Source organism: Alnus glutinosa, chromosome 1, assembly GCF_958979055.1.
Source record: "Alnus glutinosa chromosome 1, dhAlnGlut1.1, whole genome shotgun sequence".
Taxonomy (NCBI): Eukaryota; Viridiplantae; Streptophyta; class Magnoliopsida; order Fagales; family Betulaceae; genus Alnus; species Alnus glutinosa.
Window position 1 is genome coordinate 10,725,194 of NC_084886.1, and position 23,389 is coordinate 10,748,582.

General features: G+C 40.3%; 2 protein-coding genes and 1 long non-coding RNA gene across 8 annotated transcripts in view; 1 reads left to right on the forward strand and 2 right to left on the reverse strand.

Moving 5' to 3' along the window:
* The window catches only part of LOC133872046 (protein NO VEIN-like), a 43,088-nt gene extending 40,081 nt beyond the window's left edge, over positions 1 to 3,007 (reverse strand). For 2 of the 3 annotated variants that reach the window (XM_062309562.1, XM_062309555.1), the window contains exons 1-2: positions 2,389 to 3,007; positions 1,139 to 1,476 (exon numbers count right to left, since the gene is read on the reverse strand). In XM_062309562.1, coding sequence (XP_062165546.1) covers positions 1,139 to 1,476; positions 2,389 to 2,952 — 902 coding nt within the window. In that variant the 5' untranslated portion in view covers positions 2,953 to 3,007. The remainder of the gene's footprint in view (positions 1 to 1,138; positions 1,477 to 2,388) is intronic. The other variant, XM_062309571.1, reaches the window with a different exon arrangement.
* A 7,793-nt stretch (positions 3,008 to 10,800) lies between these two features.
* Positions 10,801 to 13,776, forward strand: LOC133872092 (uncharacterized). 2 transcript variants are annotated; one of them, XR_009900945.1, is made up of 2 exons: positions 10,801 to 11,174; positions 12,718 to 13,776. It is a non-coding gene; the product is annotated as an uncharacterized LOC133872092 (long non-coding RNA). The 2 variants fall into 2 exon arrangements; XR_009900950.1 differs by having other exon boundaries at positions 13,340 to 13,776.
* The window catches only part of LOC133872069 (protein NO VEIN-like), an 84,689-nt gene continuing 72,734 nt past the window's right edge, over positions 11,435 to 23,389 (reverse strand). For all 3 annotated transcript variants that reach the window (XM_062309597.1, XM_062309590.1, XM_062309582.1), the window contains 4 exons: positions 14,598 to 15,000; positions 14,197 to 14,514; positions 13,394 to 13,648; positions 11,435 to 12,949 (listed from right to left, as the gene is read on the reverse strand). In XM_062309597.1, coding sequence (XP_062165581.1) covers positions 11,846 to 12,949; positions 13,394 to 13,648; positions 14,197 to 14,514; positions 14,598 to 15,000 — 2,080 coding nt within the window. In that variant the 3' untranslated portion in view covers positions 11,435 to 11,845. The remainder of the gene's footprint in view (positions 12,950 to 13,393; positions 13,649 to 14,196; positions 14,515 to 14,597; positions 15,001 to 23,389) is intronic.

Below are 23,389 nucleotides of genomic sequence, written 5' to 3' on the forward strand. Positions count from 1 at the left end.
AATAAAAACACAAAAAACACAAAAAGACAAAAAAACACACACACAAAAACAAAAACAAGACAGAGAAAAAGATAGAAGGGGGAAAGAGGGGGACCGCTTGGACCGAGGCCCCAAGGGGGCATCCCCTAGCTGTGGTCCCAAGAAAAGCATGAACAAGATAAATGGCAAAGGGTTTCAGTTCTTGGCATGCTTTTTTTTCCCAATATTTTTCTCTTTTTGCTGACTTGAAAAGACAGGCTCAGCCCACTTCCCTACCTCATTGATTCTGGTGCCCCACCTTTTTGGTTTAATTACTTAAATAAAACAGAGTAATCAAGTGGACGAAATTGTCCTTCTTTCGAAATGCATACAGCAATTCTTTTTTAAGAAGCTAGAGGAGAAAGCCTCAGCAAAGGTGCCTACCCTAGATCCGGACCTTGGCAGCACCTTGCCTTGCCTGGGGCACCTGGCTTGCCTCGACACCAAGAAAATATACCACTATTTATTATTATTCTCAGAAATCAGCAATAGAACTTAGTGTTTGCAATTCACAGTAATGAAAAATAAAAAATAAAAAGCAAGAAGGTTGAAAATATTATCCCAAAAGTTCCTCAGATAATGCAAATAATTTAAGGTTATCATGGGTTCCAAAGAAAAAAGTTACCACAGAACAAGAGAAAGTTCATTTAAGTGCTGATATGATAAGACGTTTTTATAAAGCTTGGAAACATAAGCGTAATGATAGTAAAAAAAATAATTGACATTCTTTAAAAATGAGATTGAACCCTAATGAGACACTAAATGCAAAACTTTCTTAAATTGAAGTTTAACATAAATGGCCATGCCCCAATTGTGCAAGATTGATCTTGTGCACAAAGCAATATTCTCAAAAAGAAACCAGTTACACAAGTAAAGGCACGATGTAGTAGATGTACCTATCAGTCAACATCAATGATCCATGACATAACAAATTCCAAACTCCCAAGTACCATATAAATCTTACAAGATAGAAAACGCATTTCTATGTAAATAAAAGTGCATTAGTTTGTGAAAGCTTTTATGTCAAGAATGAACAATAGTTACTCAGGTTCCTAGAAATTATTATTGGTCACACATACAGCACCTTTTTGTTAAAATGCAGGAATAAAATATCACATACCCCAAGCTTTGAACTCGTATGCCAAGCTTTTCCTTGCCTGCAACTGATCGCTTCTTAGCAATGAAATCCAAAAACTCTTCAACCCTAATTTCTTTATTCTTACTCCTATATATGAACTTCCACAAGAAAGAAATTATCTCTTCACCAGTTATTTTAACGACTTCACTGACATCAGATTTCACTGAAAAATAATGCAAGATAAGTGGGTGTCGCAACAAAGGACCCAATTCCAGCTCCTCAAACTGCTCTACACCCTCGTTCTTGCAGATTTCCACTTGCAAATCATACAATGAAGTGATTTTTCGGACCCCAACAAAGCAATGGATAAATGCATTTATCTAAATAACAAGAAAAAAAAAAGTATAAAAAAACTTCATAAATGTTCGGTACACTAAAAAACAACAAAACCTGTGGAATATTATTACCCCCCATTAGATTGCTGAGAAAATGGGGAATCGAATTGGTTGCAATTTTTTTCTTGACTATCCTTTTTTTAATTTCAAATGGAATCTCAAACTCAACTAAACCTGGTAGGCCAACAACTGAAGTAGTCCTTGAGCTCCTCCAAAATTCAAAGCCCATCAAAGTCCATCATGTATTTATATAAAGCAAAGAAAGCTTATTCACATGAGTTTCTGATATTTGTGATTTTCTTCTTCTACTTTGTCCGTCCCACACCCCCCCCCCCAAAAAAAAAAAACAAACACCCCTTTCATGCTTGCTTCAAGCTCTATGTATGTAAGAATCTACACTTCTTTTTTATGTATAGAATCCATACACTTCTTTAGCCAAAGGTAAGAGAGCTACTTACTAAAAAAAAAAAAAAAAATTGAAGAATGCTGTCACAAATTTCCCAGTATGGCCCCTCTCTAGAGACAGCTATATTTGACCATACCCCTATAAGGAGGCTTAAAGCAAAGAAAGCTTACTCATATCTCCCAGACACATGAGTTTCCTGATATTTGTGATTTCTTATCACATTATCCCCAACCGTGAGCATAATTCACTCTTCACAAATCCTAAAACATAAAAATGCCAACTTATACAAAAGTTTCGATTCTTTCCCTGACCTTTCCAGACCAAAACAAGCAATTACCTAGGGCTTTCAGTCCTCTCCAATGCAATCAGAAAAAGCCTAATGTTGGATTACGTATAACTGTTTTCCTCCACTTCCTCGGCAACCAAATAGGGCACTTAATTTAGAAAGATGTAAATAATAAAAAGAAACATATATGCCGCTCCCACATTACCTTCCCTTCCGTGACTATAAGGCGATGAAGATTCGGAACCGCCTGCATTTTAAACCCTAGAGAGCTCCAAGAGTCGACCTTGAGCATCAACAACGCATCCTGAGACACTTTCCACGACGTCACGCTCTCTCCGGCCTCGATAATCTTGCGGCAAGCCTCGGCGACGGCGCAGTCCACCTTTCCGAGAAGCTCATTCCTGTTTATTGAAGAACTCGGGGCATCGGGCCTTTGATTAGGTAGCCTCTGCGGAGGGGGGCTTGGGTTAGGGTTTTGGACAGGTACGTTGGGGTTATGGACAGGTACGTTAGGGTTTTGGACAGATACGTTAGGGTTTTGGGTAGGGAAGTAAGGGTTTTGGATTGGAAAGCTAGGGTTTTGGACAGGGAAGCTTTGGTTTTGGAGGAGGAGGTGGTGGAGAAGGAAGGTGGGGTCTTGGAGGTAATAATTGGGGTTCTGGAGAGCAAAATTGGGATTTGGAAATGAGCCCGCTTGCGCCGGTGGCTGCTGCGAATCCCAGCCGACGCCGCCGCCGGAGGGGCGGAACCCGGGGGGGCGTCCGTACATGGCGGGAAAGAGCGAAGAGAAAGAGGAGTCTAAAAGCGAGGAGGTAAAAAAAGGGATGTTGAGTTAGGAATTTGTATGAGGTCATAGATTTTTTGTAGTGGCGGTGCAGGCTTATGACTGTGGTCTCTGTCTGAATCTACGCATGAAAACTAGCCACGTTGGCTGGTTTGTAGAATACTTTTTTTTGATAAGTAATAATCTGACTTTATTAAAAGCGTCAGGCGCCCCTTAGTACACCGGCAGTATACAAGACAACGCATTGCTTGAAAATAAAAAAACAGCCCTAAAAAAGGAAGAGAGAACCCACCCAAGCCATCCCACGATAGCAACAAACCCCAACCCAATCCCTCAAAGAGCACACCACATACCCATCCAAGAACCCTCGAAACCCAACACCCTAAGACACGACACCCGAACCCCACCTCCGACCCACACACTACAGAACCTGAGCCTTTCCTCTCCTACTCCAAGGACGCACACTCGCACCGTCATAGTTTATGGAGCACTTCAGATTCTGCAGTTCCCTCCTCCCTTTGTTCTTCTGCCGCTTCCCCATAGTATCTCGATGGAAATCCTCCTCAATGGCATCCAACAATGCCAGGGCCGAATCTTCATCCTCAGCACCATCGGACTCCCACTCCAAGAGTAGATCAAGAGGAATTACGCCCAAGGGGTGAGGAGAATCCCCTATCTCTCCCTGATCCCACAATACAATCTCCCCGGTTGGGCTAAATCCTACCGGCCACTCCTGAGATTGGATTAATCCATTCACTTTGGGATTCTCACCCTTGACTTCTGTCTTTGATATACATTCGCTCAAAGGATCTCTCGGGAGAAGGAACCCTCGCCGAAGGCCCACTCCCCCATTTGGCTTCGGCAATTTCTGACCCACATACCCGTCCAACGCCTGGGAAGTACCCGAACACTGTGTCATCGGCGAACACAAAGCAGTCACTGCCTCTTCAATCAAGGGAATATCCAGCTTACTCGCTTTGGCCTTCGATTTCCGCTGATACCTCATGACTGATTTTGTTTCGGACGGGTAAATGAGCGACCCACTGTCCGTCATCACTGGAAGAGACAATCGAATCCTCTATCCCAACTCATCCGCCCCCACAGAGGGAAACTCAAATCCTTTAGGGCCCGGCTCCACCGGGGCAGCACCCTCCATCAACGACGAACCTCCCTTGAGCCCCCCACTGGTAGAACTCGACCCGTCCACGGCTTCCGGCGCCGAAGAGCCCAGTCCCGAAGATCCAGATTCCAACCTCGCTTCGTCGAGACCACAAATCTGCTCCAGGGAAGTCCTCTTAGCCTTCTTGGGCTTGGGCTTAGAGCCCAACTTCTTATAACCAACCTTCCAACGTGGCCTACTAACAGAGGATATCCTGCACTGGCCCATTTTCAGCCCAACAAAAGATCTCCTTCTCCCGCCCACGTTTGACCCACTCACCCAATCCAGCCAAACTCCAACCTGTTCAAGAATCTTTCTGCAGACTCTGACATCGCTGTCCCTGCTGCTGCACTTTCTGACTTTTCGCACGTTGAAGCCATCGCCACCGAGGTCTATCCCGGCCGGAACCAAACGGCTCTTCTCCCAGACGTAACAGTCCACCGCCTGCCGAATAATCTCGCAGGACCGGTCCTTTAACGTGAGCTGCTCCTCGCACCAGGCCTCCTCCTCCTGCGCGACCTTATTCCGGCCACCAGATGCAGAGATGGTTGGCGACGAGCCGAAAGACAGAGGTCCCGCAGCCTTCCCGAACCAAACCCCCACCTTCTTCCCCCTTGACTTCTCTTCCGGCGAGGAACCACCGGGCCCGCACCCAGCCACATTACCAACCACTTCTAAGGCCTTACGCAGCTCAGTGATGAACTTGATCCAACCCCATCCACCCCGCCCCTCAGGAATGCGAAGAAACCCTCTATGAACGCCCACCCCATAGACCGCTACCTCCATAAACCTGCCATTAATGTTACCTCCAGTGCGTACTATCGTCACCTTCTCCCCTTCCCGGAAAGATTTGACAGAATCGGGCATACCATTTCCCCCCCTCAGCACCTCCATAGTCGAACCCAGCCATTCGATGCACTGGTTGCTCAGAACCACCGCACCGGAATAAAATTTCCGATTTTCTTCCACCCTTAGCACTGACGCCCCTTCATTGACCGAGAAGACAAACGCTTTTGCCTCCACCATAAATCGTCTATCCATCCCTCACAGCCCTAGCGTGACTCGCCTCAGATCCCTAGAAGAAGTCGTCTATCCATTTGGACTAAGGGCCAACTCCAGTGACGCGATACGAGCCCTTCTATCATACCCAGCGAAACAAATCCGAAGCAAGAATTAGCGTGACGCGCCTACACGCGCCGCCACTAGCAGGACAGAAGGAATGAGCGGGAGGACAAGAGGAGAGAGAACGGAGAGAATTTCAAAACTAAAACTAATTAAAAAATAAAGGGTGGAAATTTTTCATTTTTTCATTTTTCATTTTTTCTTCTTCTTTTTAAAATTTATTGGGTTTTTTTTTTTTTTGTCTTATTACAAATTTTTATGGTTATTTTTATCTTTTTGCTGGTCTTAAGTGACATTAACAATTTTTTAATAGTTTGAGAGGAACACTTTACACTACTTGAATTGAAAGTGGAGATGATATGAATTGGATGATAGTTTGAAGGGTATAAGAACTTTTCCTTAAAAAAAAAAAAAAAAAAAAACTCTACTTTTTGATAATTTAGAGAAAACATTATTAATTAGGTTGTAACTACTAACTAAAGGCGCGGCTGGTTGTCCCTTGTATAGTGAGGGGCGACCACCCGTTTTCCTATGAGGCTAATCTACCCTTTACTTGGTAAGAGTGTTCACGGCAAATTCGTCAAAGTGGACTTTTCTTAAATTATTATTTTTTTTTTTAGTTTATTTTACTTTATTTAAAATACAATTAGAATCTCATTACATGTTGAGTTTTTAGTTATACCATGTGTCAATCAATAATTGTTCTGGTTGTGATATGACTCTACGTGCAGTGGCGGAGCTACTAAGGAGCTTGGACAGGCTGGCCCCCCAAGCCCCAAGGTTTCTCCACCCCGAAAATAATAATAATAATTTCAATTTGGCCCCCCCAAGTTGGGAAGGCTAGCTCCGCCCATCTACGTGTACATCTAGTGATTTATGTCAAACCGCTAATGATAAGAACCATTGTGGACATATAACTTATATAACGGTTCTTTAAGATACTTTCAATGCCCAAGGATCAATTTATTAGACCCCCGCTTAGTATTTGTCATCAAAATATATGAAAATTAGGTCATGTGGCCCCTCTTGCTTATTTTTCTCCAAGATACCCTTAAAGTTATTAAAAATAAAATTCAAAGATAAACAATTGAAAACTATTGAAAAAAAAAAAAAAAAAACCATAAGGTGGTGGTTGAATAGCGCTTGAGTAGTGGTTTGGCCACCTCCCTCTTCTTCTTCATTTTTTTGTTCTTCTTTTTTTGTTCTTTTTTTTTTTTTTCATTTTGGTTGTAGGGGGACCGTACCACTCTCAAAAATTTATGGATTGTTTGACCACCCCTTTGGTTTTTGTTTTAAAATTCAATTTTCTTTATTATTATTTTTTTAATATAATTTTAAGGACATTTAAGGCCACAATTGCTACGTGGAATAGGTATTTCATTAAAAAAAATGAATAACTATTAGCCTATTACTATGAATAGAATAAGATGAAATGAAATATATATTTCTACTCCTTGGTTTGGTTGTACCAAGGAACAAAACTAGAATTGAAATCAAATTTATGAAACCACTCAATAATACAATTCTGGTACAAAGAGTAGCAATCAAAATCCAGCCAACCATTTCTTCCAAATCGGCCATAAGAGCACAAACTACACACCACCAAAATTCGGCCAAACATTCGACGTCTTCGGTCTTCAACCAAGACTCAATTTACCCAAATATATATATTTTTTTTTTTTAACATAACCATTCTTATTGATAATCTCAACGCAATAACAATATGAGATTAGAACATAGGGACAATAAGTTCCCTACTAACAATATCATAGCTGATTGATGGAACATCTTCTACCCATATGGAATCTATGACATGAATAGCTGCTGCCAATGTGCAATTGAATTGCCATCCTGCTTCACATGTATCACCCATGATGACCAAAGGAAATGCAAACCAATTTTGATGCCCTTCACAAAATGTCCATATCTACTAACATTCAATCGGCCATGAACCCTAAAGAAAATGAAAAAAGAAAATTCAATAACATCAACAATCATGAGTTGATTATTGAGAATGCTCAAACTTACCAAACTGAAGATGTAATTGTTCCATATAAATAGCTATTCAACTCCATGAGTTTAATTCTTGTACCTGCCGTATCATTAGATAAAAAGAATTAAAAAGTAGTCATGTGACTCTAATTTCTAACATTGTTTAATTTGACACACATGATTGTAGTATGCAGTTCTGATGTCACTTTTTATAAGTTTGGAGGCGTAAGTACAAACATGATGATAGTTGAAAGGACTAAATTATATTTTTCTTTATATAATTCTCTCTCTCTCTCTCTCTCTCTCTTTCCATGCAAATGCAAGACTAGCTACTTTGTTATGAGGGGTTTAAGTGGGGTTAACATGGTCATATATGGGGCCTTAAATAAATTGAGTGTTTATAGACCATTCGAGTTTAAATAAAACTCAACTCAAGTTTGGTTCATTTAATAAATGAATTAAGTTTGACCAATAATTTTGGTTAAAATATTAAATGAGCCAAACTTGTATATACTTAACTCGATTTAATTTAGGCTTGTGAAAAAAGCTTATATAATCTTGACTTAACTCGACTCGACTCAACTTATTTATAAGAGCAGGTGCTAAATCCAACAAATATTTGCTCCAACATAATATATAAAAATGACACGTGTTCCTCAGTATGTGAGAAATACATAATTTTTTTTTTTTAATTGTATGTGAAATGCACATGTTTTTATTACTAAACTTTGTCATTACTATTAAAAGATCATATAATTTTCATGTGCTCAAGTGACATATGTCAGAATCCGACAACATCAGGCCACCGTCGTCGGATGCCGGCAAACCAGATTCCGGCTGAAACTGGCTGGAATTAGGGGTGGGCATGGGGCGGGGTGGGGCAGGTTTCCGCATTTTTTGGCCCCACCCCACACCTTTGCGGGTTGGAAATTTCCAACCCGCAAACCACACTTATTAAAGAGTAACCGTGCGGGGCGGTTCACTGCGGGGCGGGGCGGGTATTTTGAGTGGCATTTACGTAATTTTGATTTTATTTTGTAAACAATAAAAAATTCAAAAAAAATACTGGTTTTTTAAATAAAAAATTAAATTCATATTTCCATTCAAGAACATTTTTCATAGATTAGCCTTTTAAACTAAAAGTCCTGTTAATTATAAGATAAATTCTAAGAAACATGATTTCTATTTTCTCCTATCAACAAAGCATAATGAATAAATGACAAGAATAAAAAGCTATAATATTTCACTATTCTATGTCATCAATTTTCTTGTCTTTTTCAAAAGTAATGAAAAGATTATTTCAAATAACAATACAATAAAAATGCGTACACTTTAACATCCCATGAAATTGAACCATAAAAATTGTATTTCTCACACAATGAAATGAGTCCACTAGTTAGTAAACAACTAAACATGCAAAAATATAACAGTCCATTGGTTAGTAAACATGCAAAAATATAATAGTGAACCAAAACAATTTAAAACAAAAGGAAAAAATGAAGAAGATGAAGATAAAGAGAGAGATTCCCTCGTTTTCTTTCTTTCCCTTTTTTTTTTTTTTCGTTTTTTTTTTTTTTTTTTTTATACTCCTTTTTGCGGGGCGGGGCGGGGACCCGCGTTTTTTAAAAGTCTAAACCCGCAACCCGCCCCGCCCCGCATAAATTTCTCAAATTAGGATCCTAACCCGCAAAAAATCTCGAAAATCCGGTCCTCTGCGGGGCGGGGTGGGGCGGGTGCTGCGGGTTTTGCACACCCCTAGCTGGAATACTGTAGGATTCGAGCCATGGTTAGAAGCCGGTCGAATCTAGGGGTGGGCAAAACCGTGCAAAACCGCACCGACCCGCATGAACCGCCCCGCCCCGCCCCGCCCCGCCCCATCCCCACCGGTTTTCACGTTGAAATTTGCGGGCATGGTTTGAATTTCTGCCAAACCGTGCGGGGCGGGGCGGGGCACGAGTTTAGGATTTTTTCAACCCCGGATCCCCGCCCCGCACCGCATAAACCTAAAACACCTAAACATAAAAAACCCTAACCCCCCTGTCCAGCGACTCTGGCTGTCCTTCACGAGTTATGCGACTCAAGCTTCACTTGTTATGTGACTCACGTCTCACTTCAAATGAAATGAGTCATCATTTCTTCATCTTCGTTACTATTCAGGCTTTGGATTCTTTGAGCAGGACTGGAGGAAGAGTGGAAGGCTGCAACTGAGATATCATGACTGTTGAGACGGCAACAGATTTGGGTAAAGAAGACGAAAGGAAAAGAAGAGGAGATGAAGGATGAATATTCATTTTCGTTGATTATTGAATGCCTTAAGGGTAAAATTGTAAAATGCAGGAAGTTGGAAGACTCTAGAAGCCACGTGGTGGATGAGGGTTGAAGTTTCTCTCAATGTGGATTACAGCTATTAGTCACTCACTACTAACTCCAAAGTCCAAACGGTGTGTTTTGCTATTCATTTTTTTTTTTTTTTTTTTTTTTTTTTTTTTTTTTTTTTTTTTTTTTTTTTTTTTTAAACTAGAAGCTTCAAGCTATGAATCATTTAACCCTAATTTCCCTAAACAAAAAACAGTCAAAAATAAAAATGCTCGTAGGCGCAACCTCTAGTCTTCGTTTTCCTCATCTTCTTCTTTCATCTCAGATCATCTATGTCTTTCTCGCTCCTCCACTTCTTCTTTTTCTGGTTATTCTAGGGTTTGCAGAATGGCGACTATGGAGAGCAAGAGCTTGATAGGCATCGTGAATTGGATACAAAGGGCAACAGGCATGGCTGATTTTTCAACGCTCGCTTCAAGTCCTTCAGTTGTGACTCCGGGATTGTGTCCTTGTCTATATGTTGGTATTTCTCTATTGCTATAATTTCTCTATGATTTGTTTGGTTCTTGAGAAAATTGAGGAAACGAGAAATTCTGTGATTTGTTTGGCTTTGGTTTGAATCCACCCTGCCCCGCACAACCCGCACCCCCCGCCTCGCATCACCCCGCCCCCGCACGTACCCGCCCCTCATGGTTCAGCTCTGTAACATGCGGTTCACGGGTTGAGAATTCTCAACCTGCAGGGATGCGGGGCGGGGGCAAAAAGGACGAAAATCCGCCCCGCCCCGCCCCGTGCACACCCCTAGTCGAATCTGGCCAAAATGGCTGGAATCCGGAAGAGTCCAGACGGAATTCGACAACGGCGACCGGACGTTGTTGGATTCTGGCGGCATTTGCCAAACTCTGATTTTCACATTTCACAATTTTTTCGTGCGAGCTAGACGCCAGAAAATATTGTCGAGAAAATTATTTTTTTTGAAAATGATTTCCGAAAATATTTTACGACGGAAATAATTTTACGTCGAAACAAATGAAGCATAAACTGCAAATTTACCAAATGCATTGCGATTTTAAAGGGTTAAACTATAATTTTAAAAAATAACTACAAATTTACCGAACGCTTAATTACATCGTTAAAAATTGTGTTTTCAACTCATACATTTTGAATCGTTATTTTTAAATTATACGCCACAAGAAGGCTTTGAGCTCCAAGAACTTGCCGAACTGTTTGCTCACACCGTAAAGGTTAACAATAGACTGCATTGTTGGGAAATATTCCCACAACCACCATTGAATGTGCTTATTGAATCCATATAAGCCAAAGCCCATTAGAATGCAGTCACCAATGGTGCTTACCAAGAGTATATCGGGAATATCAATCTCGGGAATGCCAGAAGAAATATACGCACCTTGTTATCCTGGAGACAGGTACTCTGCACGAGATCTCAACTGATATGATATCAATTCCCGACATGTAAGGAGGAACCTCTGGAATGAATCAATTTCGCGATAACCGAAGCATCGCGAGAAGCTTTGATTCTCGACAATAGCTCCAATCCTGGAACTGTTGGACTCATCTCCCACCCGATCCCGAATGACAGTTAAAGCAAAACTTTCAGGTATCAATAAATGTTTTTTTTTTTTTTATGCTTTACACTTTAGGCAAATTACTTTCCAGAAACTAACTTAAGCATCGGAGTGAGATTCAACTGGCACCTCGGCAAGCTCTTTTACTTACATTTATTGTTTCACTGCAATTGAATGGAGCATTCATTAAAGCGTATTTCACCTACCAGAAACTGTTTCAACATGCACAAAGCTTACGCAACAATCCGTGGGCAAATGCATAAGCCACCACTCACTGTTGGAGAACAAAAGAGACAGTTAAAATAGGCAAACATTTACATTACTGCATGCGACAATTTTTCAAACATTATACATAAATTTATGAAGATGTTGTAGGACCAGTAAGTATGACATCTCCGGCATTTTTGCCACTATTATAAACAAGAAATTGTACTACGGAGCCTTTTCCAAATCATTTACTCAGTCAGCCTGATAATACTTCCATCTAAAATCCTAGGGTTCTAGCTCATAATTCCCTTTCCAGGAGCAGAACTTTGTTCATGCACTTCTAATGGACTGGACCGCCAATTTGAAGTGATATAGTAATTAATTTTCCCAGGCATCAAGAGAAGGAGTCGGCATAAACAAACCTGTGTCATTTCAGTGTATTTCCAGCCAGTTCATAAAGAGTCAATCCCCCAGATGCACTGATAAGAAGTGCCTCTTAGGAGACGACTGAGAATTCCTTCCGCTGCTTTGGCATCATAACAACTAATTGCAGCTTGCCTAGCTGACATAATTTTACTGGATTCTTGAATATCGAGACCCTTGCAACATTCTTACCCAATAAAACAACGTGTGCAATGCTGTATGATTCACCTTTATCCACAGCAAATTGCCACTCTCTTGTTGATATATTGAACCAGTCTTTTCTTTGAGAGTTGGATGCTTTAACTTCAATGTAATCTTTACTATTCTCCTCCCCTACAACAATGTCATAGGGTAACCCAGTTTCACTATCTTCATTAACCCAGTTCACAACTCTCTTACCAACTTTTCCAATAATGTATTTGAAAGCGACAAGCTCGCCAAGTCTCCCTGTTTGTGTGGCTTCTGTTCCAAGAGGTGTGCCAATTCCAAGTTGATCTCTCTTGCTGAAATCAGATGAACCCAACTCAGGGCCATCAGATATAGGATCGAAATCAACATGCATACTAGGATCAGACTGATTACAAGCATGGCCAGACTGATCTTCCAAATTGTCGTAATCTGACAAACATAAAGCCGTTGAAGTTGCTTCTGAATCATCTTCAATGGTCCAATCATCATCGATTGAGATAGGAACAACATCATCAGTTTGCATGACTGTGCCTTCAGAATCATCTTCCTTTTTCTTTTGAGGGCTGATGCTAGGCTGCACAGTTGTTCCCTGCGCCCTAAAATCATTTGCATAACTAAAACCCGGTGCAGTTTTCCAATTCACAGGTGGCCAGTTTGAGTTCTTTCCTCTCTTTTTGGACTTGGAATAACTTTTTTCATCTATTGTTTTTGAATCAAAATTTGTCTGTAGTGAATCATCGTTCTCTGTCAATGAAGGCACATATGAGAGGGACCAAACAGATTCTTCATCAGGAAGTTTTGGCACCTTTTGGCTATTCAAGATGAAAAACTCTGTATGCTCCTCACTGGAACCTGATTTGGCCATGGTTGTGATCATGTGAAGGAAATTTGCCAAGTGTAGATCAGGAGTTCCATCAAATAACAAACGAGACAGCTCGATAAATAAGGCATGAGAATCAGATTCTTGGGTTGTGTACAAAATGTTATCCTGTAAAAATCATATACACAAAGATATAACTAAAAAAAGAGATGTAATATATTGATATTCCAAATCATGCCAAGTATCATGGAGAGCTTGATTCTAAAATCATCAAACATGGTTAATCTTCAATTCCAGAAATAGCTAGTCTAAATACAAAATATCTCTGCACAAGGAAGACGCAAGTGACATTTACCAACATGGTTAATCTTCAATTCCAGAAATAGCATATAGCATGACATTAGCATTTTCCAGTGAAGTTTGCCAGCTTTGTAGCTTTCAAAGTGGTACCTAAGTCCTAAATGTCCTTGAGAGGTTGCAGTCTCCAATTATATGCTTGGTAGCGAACAAATCTGGCTGGCTTTAGCTTCAATTTTTTTGGAAAATTGTTTGTAATAGGCTATTTTCATGAGAGAGAGGACAAAAATTGAATAAAGGATCCCCATCACATACCTGCAGAAGACAGCTACATTCAACTCGCTTATTAGATGCACCACAACTCTTTATGATATTCCTGTAGAACAGCTTTTCAACAACAACTACTTGTAGACGATTCAGAATATCAAATCCAGACTGCTTGAGCTGAATATATTTATCATGGTGTGTGCTACAGAAGTAGCGTTGAGAATAAGGAAGAGCCCAGCCCACCAATGAAGCTTTGAAGCTACAGTCTGCCAGACCATAATATATTGCTTCACGAGTTACAACCTGCACATGAGTGCATCGATGTAGAAAGGAAGATTGAAATCACATTATGTAACTTGTTTTTTGCTTTTTACTGTTATTTTTCTGTTTCTCTTCGAAGTGACAATACATGGTGCTCAATTTTCTTAAAACTACAGAATCTAAAAGTGGATGAAGTCCACCCACACAACACAACCAAATGTACAAATTATCATGCTTGCTGTCAGTTATAAAGATGTTTTAGCACAAAAAATCTAGTTCAGGTCCCATATTATGGTGCAAGTCAATCATTTAAAACCATTGTCAGACAAATACTATGTTCAAATGCGATAGTACTCTGATATTCCATTATTGAAAAAGAAAAGAAAACAAAAGAAAAGAAGAAAAGGTGTGAGAATCATAGCAGAAGCAATTATATCGTTTTCTATTTTCTATACCTGGTCATTCTTTTGCCTTGGATATGCTTTGGCAGCAGCTACATCTTAAGTGGTGTTACATGAACACAGAATTAATCAAACTCTTTTAACTTTCTCAGAACAGATTCGAGAGAGAGACAGAGAGAGACATCTTACCTCTGAGAGTGCAGGAATCCCTAAGGTTTGCATGAGGACGGACAGTCTTGTTTGAAGTATCTCTTTTTCATCATCACTAAGTTCGCCAAAGTACAGAAAACCAATTTTATCAAAATGCTCAAACTGCTCCCTTAATTTCCTATCATCACACCAGCACACAAGGCCAAATGAAGGGTGCAGGGAAACCCACTTATCCTGTTCAGTCGGAAGCACCATAAATTCCAATTTCGTAAGACATTCTTTCAAGTAAATGGCATCTTCAGGGCTCAGGAGCCCTGATTTCAGTCCATCACTCCACTTGAGAAAAACTTTGAAAACCTGAGATATGAAAGGAACACTCAGGTTATACTGAAACAAACAATTATTGCAAGTGCGGTTCTGCTTCAAATTTGATTACTTACTGTATTAGCTGCTTGTGAAGGCAAAGCAACAGTAGATAATTGCAGCAAAATCTGTAGATAGCTTTGGAGAGGAGGGGTCTCGTGTACTTTGCAGCCATCAATGAAAAAGTCCCGAAGGCCTGGATAAATATTGCTCAGCATCTTGCTTAAGAGGTGATGGGTCACTTCTGTCAACCTGCATTGAGGATGAAACTCCTTCATTTGGTCCAGAGAACCAGTTGAATCATGCCAACAGACGTCTTCAGGAGATAAGAATATACCAGGAACCACATCATCAAGCGTAGAGCCATAGGCATATGGAACAAATATAAACGGTCCTGAATGTAATTCCTCTGTGATTTTCTGCTTTGAAGTAGCCACTTCATTCCAAATGAATGTGTACAATTTTGACATTTGTGTGATGCTGCCATGCAAAGAAAGTTGTGTACCATTAAAATGAGTAGGGTTGCTTACCAGAAAGAGTTTGGGGGGGGAATGACAAAATATTATCTGAATTTCTGCCTTTAGCCTTGAGTTCTGTATATTATATAGACTTTACAAGGATGCTATACATGGAAAGAAAATAAGGTACCGCATGATTCTAGCCCTATACATGTAAACTATATTCTGTCAAATATATATGCTAGCTATACAAAATAAGAGATGGAGAAATAAGGAAACAATCGTGGGCAACAAGGAAACAATTATGGACAGCTGTGCTGTCCATTGACAGCCCCCCTCAAATTGATGCAGGGTGATCAACTAGCATCAATTTGCGACTTAGGAAGCAATGTTGAGGACGAGTGAGAGACTTGGTAAAAATATCCGCAATTTGTAGATCAGTAGAAATATGAGGAAGAGTGATAATCCTAGCTTCAAAGGCTTCCCGGATAGAGTGACAATCCACTTCGATATGCTTGGTGAGCTCATGATAGACAGGATTGGCCGTGATCTGAATAGCACTGGTATTATCGGCATGTAGAGGTGTAGGGTCGGTCAAAGAAAAATCTAACTTAGCAAGCAAACCACGAAGCCAAATAATTTCTGAACAAGCAAGGGACATAGCACGGTATTCAGATTCCGTAGATGACTTAGAGACTCTGTCTTGCTTCTTACTTTTCCAGGAGATCAAGGCATCACCTAAGAACACACACCAGCCAGTGATGGAGCGACGTGTATCTGCACACCCAGCCCAATTAGCATCACTATAAGCAGCAAGACGAGTAGAATTGCTGGCAGGGAAGAATAAGCCACGAGCAGAAGTACCGTGAACATAGCGTATGATCCTTCGGACAGCAGTCAAATGTAGATGACGGGGAGTCTGAAGGAACTGGCTGACTTGCTGGACAGCAAAAGAAATGTCTGGTCTAGTAATGGTGAGATAAACGAAGCTACCCACCAACTTCTGGTATAAACTGGGATCAGCAAGTAAGTCGCCCTCCTCTTTGCGAAGCTTGACATTTAATTCCATGGGAATATCGACAGAAAGAGCCTCTTGAAGACCAGCTGTAGCCACCAAGTCACTAGCATACTTATGTTGATTGAGAGAAATGCCGGAGGGACCACGATGAACCTCAAGACCAAGAAAATATGTGAGAGACCCAAGATCTTTCATATGAAAGGACTCCGAGAGATGAGTTTTGAGCTGGTCAAGTAAAATTGAATCGGAACCAGTGATTACAATATCATCAACATAAACCAATAGAAGAACAAAACCCATATCAGATTTCCGAAGAAACAAGGAAGTGTCATACTTGCTCTGCTTGAATGAAAATTGTAATAAAGTGGTGCGGAATTTATCAAACCAGGCCCTCGGAGCCTGTTTGAGACCATAAAGGGAGCGACGAAGCTTACACACATGTGAAGTCGGAGAAGGAAACAATCCTGGAGGTGGCTTCATATAAATACATTCTTTAAGATCCCCATGAAGAAAAGCATTTTTAACATCTATCTGATGTAGGGGCCAATCACTGGAAGCAGCAAGGGCGAGAATTGTCGAACAATAGTCATTTTAGCCACTGGAGCAAAGGTCTCTTCATAATTGACACCATACTCCTGATTATTCCCAAGAGCAACAAGCCGAGCTTTGTAACGATCCAAACTTCCATCAGATCGAACTTTGACCGAGTAAACCCATTTGCATCCTAGAGGCGCAATAGTAGGAGGACATGGCTCAATGTCCCAGGTGTGATTGGCCTCTAGAGCGGCAATCTCTTCCTGCATAGCATGTCGCCAACACTCATGCTTGGCAGCATGTGAGTAACAGTTGGGAATATCAAAATTGGCCAATGTAGCAGTAAGAGCTGAAATAGAATTGCCACCACTGGAAGAAGAAAATCCATACCTATCTGGAGGGACAGACACTCGAGAAGAGTGACGAACCAAAGGCACAGGAGGTGCTGCCACTGACTGAATCTGGAGCGTGGTAGGATCAGATACCGGGTGAGCTACAGGAAGAGACTGTGAGCGGGAGCGTCTTGTATACACAATACTGTTGAAAAAGGAAATAGCTTGAGGGGGAGTGTTGAAGAAGGAAACATTTTCTTCCTTATTTATCTCCCAGATCTTCTCCTTGATTTATCTCCTTAATTGGAGTGTTGAAGATTTGGTGAATATGTTGAAGATTTTATGCAGATTTGTCCACATAAATAAGGCTAATTTATATGTATTAATTAGATTATGATAGTTCTTTCCATATTAGGTTCTAGGCTTTTCCTATTTAACCAATGTAGCCTTACGGCACAAAATCAAGTTCTTAAGTTCTGAAGTTATCAAGAGCAATAAGAATATTTTCTCTCTATATTTTTCTTCATGGTATCAGAGCCATTCCATAGGCTAACGCCAGTGTTCGATCCAATGGTCTTGTGAATTTTTTTGTTTCCTCTTATCTTTGTTGCTTTTTATCTCTATGTTTCTTTAGATTCAAAATTGTCCTGTGTAATTCTCTTCTTTACTTTTATTCTATTATTTTCCCTGCCTTTTCACGCTTCTATCATTTTTATCCTAAACTCTTCATTATTTTCCTTTTGCTTTTCACCATCACTATTTTCTTTCTCTATTTCCTTATGCTTCTCTTGTTCTTTCATTGGTTTGTCTATGATTTCATCCTGTTTTCTTTCTAAGGGTAGAAGTCGAGATGGGTGATCTTCTTCAATTCGTTTGGAAGGTTTGGATTTTCAAACTTTTTTCTTTTGGCTTCAGATCTCGTTGATTTGTTGGTAGCATGGTACAGAGGCCAAGTTGCCCATATTATTATTGCCCTTTGTTGGCTCATTATTGTAATATCCTTTGTTGGCTCATTATTTTTGGTTATTGACCCCATCTTTATCTTTCTTTTGACATTTGAGGTATTCTCTAAAACCCATTCCTATTTCAGCCCATAGTTGACTCACTTTCTTTTGGCCCATAGTTGGCCCATTCTATTTTGGCATTTGAAAAGTGATATTATGCCTTATTTAGCTCATAGTTGGCTCACTTTCTTTTTGGCCCATAGTTGGCCCCATCTTTCTTCTCTTTTCACTTTCTTTGGCCCATAGTTGGTCCATTCCATTTTGGCATTTGAAAAGTGATATCATGCCTCATTTAGCCCATAGTTGGCTCACTTTCTTTTGGCCCATAGTTGGCCCCATCTTTCTTTTCTTTTCACTTTCTTTTGGCCCATAGTTGGCCTATTCTATTTTGGCATTTGAAAAGTGATATCATGCCTTATTTAGCCCATAGTTGGCTCACTTTCTTTTGGCCCATAGTTGGCCCCATCTTTCTTTTCTTTTCACTTTCTTTGGCCCATAGTTGGCCCATTGATATTTAAGGCGCATCTTCACCGTCGCCGACTTCCTCCACTCATCGTCGTAGATTGTCGTTAATCGTTGTCATCTCCAAAAGAAGAAGAATAAGCATTTATTGCAAACTCAAGATTCCAGAATCTTCTACCTTGAGTTTGAAGGGGGATGTTAGAAGATATGAATGGCTAGAATATATGGAAAGTATAATATACTTTCCATATATTCCATATTTGATTGATATTGTAATATTTCATATTTATGGTGTGTCGTAATCAAATCATGGAGATTTAATTACCATATTTGATGAGGATTTGATTACCATATTTGTATTCACTCTAAACCCTATAAATAGGGACTTTTGTATTGTAAAAGATCAAGCAAGAAAAATGCAATGAAAGCACAATGTAGTCCATTATATGCTTCCGCTTTCTCTCTTCCTCTCTCTCTTTCTCTATCTTTCTTACATAAAATTCTCTTGTCTCTTTAAGCTTTCATTCCAATATAAATAATTTTTCATGGTATCAGAGCCAGCAGCTTCTCCGGTGCATTGTGGAGAAGACGATTCTCGTTTGGTATTTTGTATCCGGTTCAGGTTTTTTTTTTTCCCTCCATGTTTTTCAACCGGTTCATTAACTTTTCAAACCGGTTCAGTGCCTTATAGGTCCGGTTTTACCAGTTTTCAAACCGGTTCACAGTGTTTTCTTACCGGCTCAAGAATATTCTGACCGGTTCAACCTCTTTTGAAAGAAGGTTTAGTGGTTTTTTTCTCCTACCAAAAAAAAAAAAAAAAGAAAGAAAAAGAAAAAAAAAAGGGAAGGAGAAAAGAGAGAAGAAAAAAAAAATGAAGGAGAAAAGAGAAAGAAGAAGAAAAAAAAGGAGTTTGTCCGGTTCAGTGATTTTCCTGCCAGTTCAGTGTTTTTCCTGCTGGTTCTGAGCATTCTCTTGCCGGTTCAAAGCATATTCCGGCCCAGTTACAAATTTGCAGACATTGTTGGTGGTATCGATGATAAAATTATTTTTCCTTGGCCTTGAGCCCAAGTGATTTTTGTGTTGAAGCATTTGAAGTTGGAAAGTCTGAAAAATGGGGATAGAGAGTCAAGTAACCTCCCATATTTGACGCCAACACTTCACACAAGAATGAGCTATTTGGTTGGAAAGTCTGAAAAATGGGGATAGAGAGTCAAGTAACCTCCCATATTTGACGCCAACCCTCCATGCACGAAGGCTCAAGATGTCAGGAGACTTATTGGAGATTTCGTGGCCAAGATTTTTGGGAGTCTGAAAAATGGGGATAGAGAGTCAGGTGACCTCCCATAATTGATTCCAACTCTCCATGCAAGAAGTCTAAGGGCTCTAGTAGAAGACATCATCTAAGCACCACATGTGACGATTCAAAAAGAGAATTGCTTGAAGAAGAGTATGCAAGCTGAGCATACGAGATATCTATGGCTCAGCTTGAGGGGGAGTGTTGAAAAAGGAAATAGCTTGAGGGGGAGTGTTGAAGAAGGAAAGATTTTCTTCCTTATTTATCTCCCAGATCTTCTCCCTGATTTATCTCCTTAATTGGAGTGTTGAAGATTTGGTGAATATGTTGAAGATTTTATGCAGATTTGTCCACATAAATAAGGCTGATTTATATGTATTAATTAGATTATGATAGTTCTTTCCATATTAGGTTCTAGGCTTTTCCTATTTAACCAATGTAGCCTTACGACACAAAATCAAGTTCTTAAGTTCTAAAGTTATCAAGAGCAATAAGAATATTTTCTCTCTATATTTTTCTACAAATACCTGGTTTAAATCGTGAACTGACGGGAGGAAGATCTGAGAGCCACTCCTCAAAGGAGGGAAGAACCACAGTAGAAGATGTTGGCAGAGAGGACACAGGAAAGAAATGTTGGTTTTCAAAGAAAATAACATTCCTAGAAATGCGAGTACGATGTAAGGTAGGATCATAGCAAACAAATCCCTTTTGACACACATTATATCCCAAGAAAGCACAACGGACAGATTGAGCAGATAATTTATGTCGCTCATGAGGAGGTAAATGAACAAAGCATACACAACCAAAAGTACGAAGATTATCATAACTAGGATGCTTAGCAAATAAGCGGAAATAGGGAGACTCCAAATGTAGGACTTGAGAAGGTAAACGATTAATCAAGTGAGTAGCAGTTTTCATAGCCTCTACCCAAAACATGGACGGAACAGAAGATTCTAACAAGAGAGTACGTACCACATCGAGGAGATGACGATTTTTGCGTTCGGCTACTCCATTTTGTTGAGGAGTAGAAGGACATGAACGTTGATGAAGAATACCCTTAGACGCCAAGAAAGCCTGAAACTTAGTAGACAAATATTCACCACCGGAATCGGTGCGTAATGTCTTAATAGAAGAGGAAAACTGATTGGCAACATACGCAAAAAACTCAGTGAAAATACGAAAGACCTCAGATTTAGAGCTAAGAAAGTAGACCCAAGTAAATCTGCTATGATCATCAATGAAAGTCACATAGTATTTAAATTTTTCATGTGAACTCACTGGGGAAGGACCCCAAACATCACTATGGATAAGATCAAAGCAGTGAGATGCCCGACTAGCATGCAAAGGGAAGGGAAGAATTTTGCTTTTACCAAGTTTGCAAGAAGCACACTCAAGAGAGAGAGAATAACTATTTTTATTACCAAGTAAACCAGAGTTCAATACATGAGATAAGATCTGAGTATTAGGATGGCCCAAGCGACGATGCCACACCATACTAAGATCGGAAATATTATTACAAGCAAAAGGCTTAATAGAAGAAACTGGAATAGGCAAAAATAGTGGAAACAAGCGCCCCACTTGGGTCCCTTCGCGATCTGCTCCCCCGTTATCTGGTCCTGCACAACACAACCATCACCAGAAAATTTAACATCACAATTATGTTCAACTAATTGGCCAACAGAAATAAGATTCGTGGAAAGCTGAGGAGCAAGAAACACATCAGTGAGCGTAGAAGAGGCATCTCCGACAGCAGCTATTGGCAAAGAACTCCCATTGGCAGTCTGAATAACCGAGTGACCATCATAGGGCCGCACACGACTCAAAGCAGTGTAAGTAGTAATCATGTGATTAGAAGCTGCCAAGTCCACGTACCAAAGTTTAGGGGAAGGATTACCTTGAAACCCCATTGCTAATAAGGCCGAAATGAGAATTTGTTGCACCATTGCGGGAGTGCAATAATCTGGTGCAGGAGGAGTAACAAAAGCGGCAGGAGGCGTGGCAAGAACCGAAGTCTGAAATGCTTGGGGTGGACGATTCGAGGGACGAATACGACATTCTTTGATAATGTGACCCTTCTTCTTGCAATAAGAGCAGAATTTTTTAGGACAATTAGCAACAATATGTCCAAATTCCTTGCAGCAGAAACACTGCAAGTTTCGAGAATGCACAAGTGGTCCACGGCCTTGGGCAGAAAAGGCTACAGCGGCAGCCCCAGAACTGCCATAAGATTGCTCCAAAATAGCTTGAGTACTAAGATGTTGTTCTTCACGAAGTAACTCACCAAAACAAACATCAAGAGACGGAACAGGAGATCGGTTCAGTAAAAAGGAGCGAACAGATTCATATTCTGAACGAAGTTTCATAAGAAACTGATCACGCTGGGTAGTAGCGTGAAGAGTTTGAATAGTGGAAAGGGCAGCAACAGGAACTTCCGCGGTAACCAAAGCAGCATATTCGTGCCAAAGAGTCAAAAAAGCCAAGTAATAGTCTTGAATGGAAAGACTATTATGCTGAAACATGGCAATTGCATGTTCTAGCTGAAAGCGACGAGCATCATTATCCTGATGATAAACCTTCTTCAAGTAAGCCCACATAGCTTGAGCAGAGCGATGAGGCCTCAAGTGAGTGACAATAGGAGACTCCACTGAACTAAGAAGCCAGGACATGATACGTGCATCCAGCACAGCCCAGGACAGAGAAGACCCGTCAGCCTTAGATTTCTCAGAAGTGGACGATGATTCAACATCCGTGCCATCAATATGACCCCAAAGGCCTTTGCCCTTGAGAAAAAATTCAAACTGAAATGCCCAGGTAGCATAATTGGTGCCTGTAAACTTAACACACACAGGAGCAGAATCCATAGAGAATAAAGAGAACCCGAGAGGAGAAGATTGCCGAGAAACCTACCGAGAGTGACAAACTGCACTGTTGCCCAGAGAAGTGCCGAGAAAAAAAAACCTCTGAGAAAGACAGCACCGCCTACCCAGCAGTGACCGAGAAAAAAAACCACCGAGACCTCAAACAGAGGCTGCCGAAGACACCAACACAAGCTGCAGAAAACCGATCCGAGAGACTTGAGCCAAGAGAATTGGGCCAAGAGTGACAGACACCGAGAACCAAAAACTGAGAACCGAAAACCGAGAGAAAAAAAAATCCCAGGGAAAAAAAATTTAGCAATTGGGCTTTGATACCATGACAAAATATTATCTGAATTTCTGCCTTTAGCCTTGAGTTCTGTATATTATATAGACTTTACAAGGATGCTATACATAGAAAGAAAATAAGGTACCGCATGATTCTAGCCCTATACATGTAAACTATATTCTGTCAAATATATATGCTAGCTATACAAAATAAGAGATGGAGAAATAAGGAAACAATCGTGGGCAATAAGGAAACAATTATGGACAGCTGTGCCGTCCATTGACAGGGAATGCGGGGGATCACAGAAAAACAATCAATGTGCATCATCAATATGGAAAGCCCATTGCGAAGTGAATAAAAAGATTACATTTTAAGCACACCTTAAACCAAGACATTTATTATATATCCAAAATGATACAAGTCCTGATTGAATCTATCATGCATAATGTATACTACACACTTTCAGAGTCAAACATTAGGTTTCACCTCAAGGCAATTAACTCCAGATGTGAACATCGTGACATACTTCATACGCATTAAACTAGAAAGGTTAAATTAGTTGGTCAAAAGATTCAGAAGTCTAGTCTAGACAAATGATAAATGGATAACAAAGATAACACAAA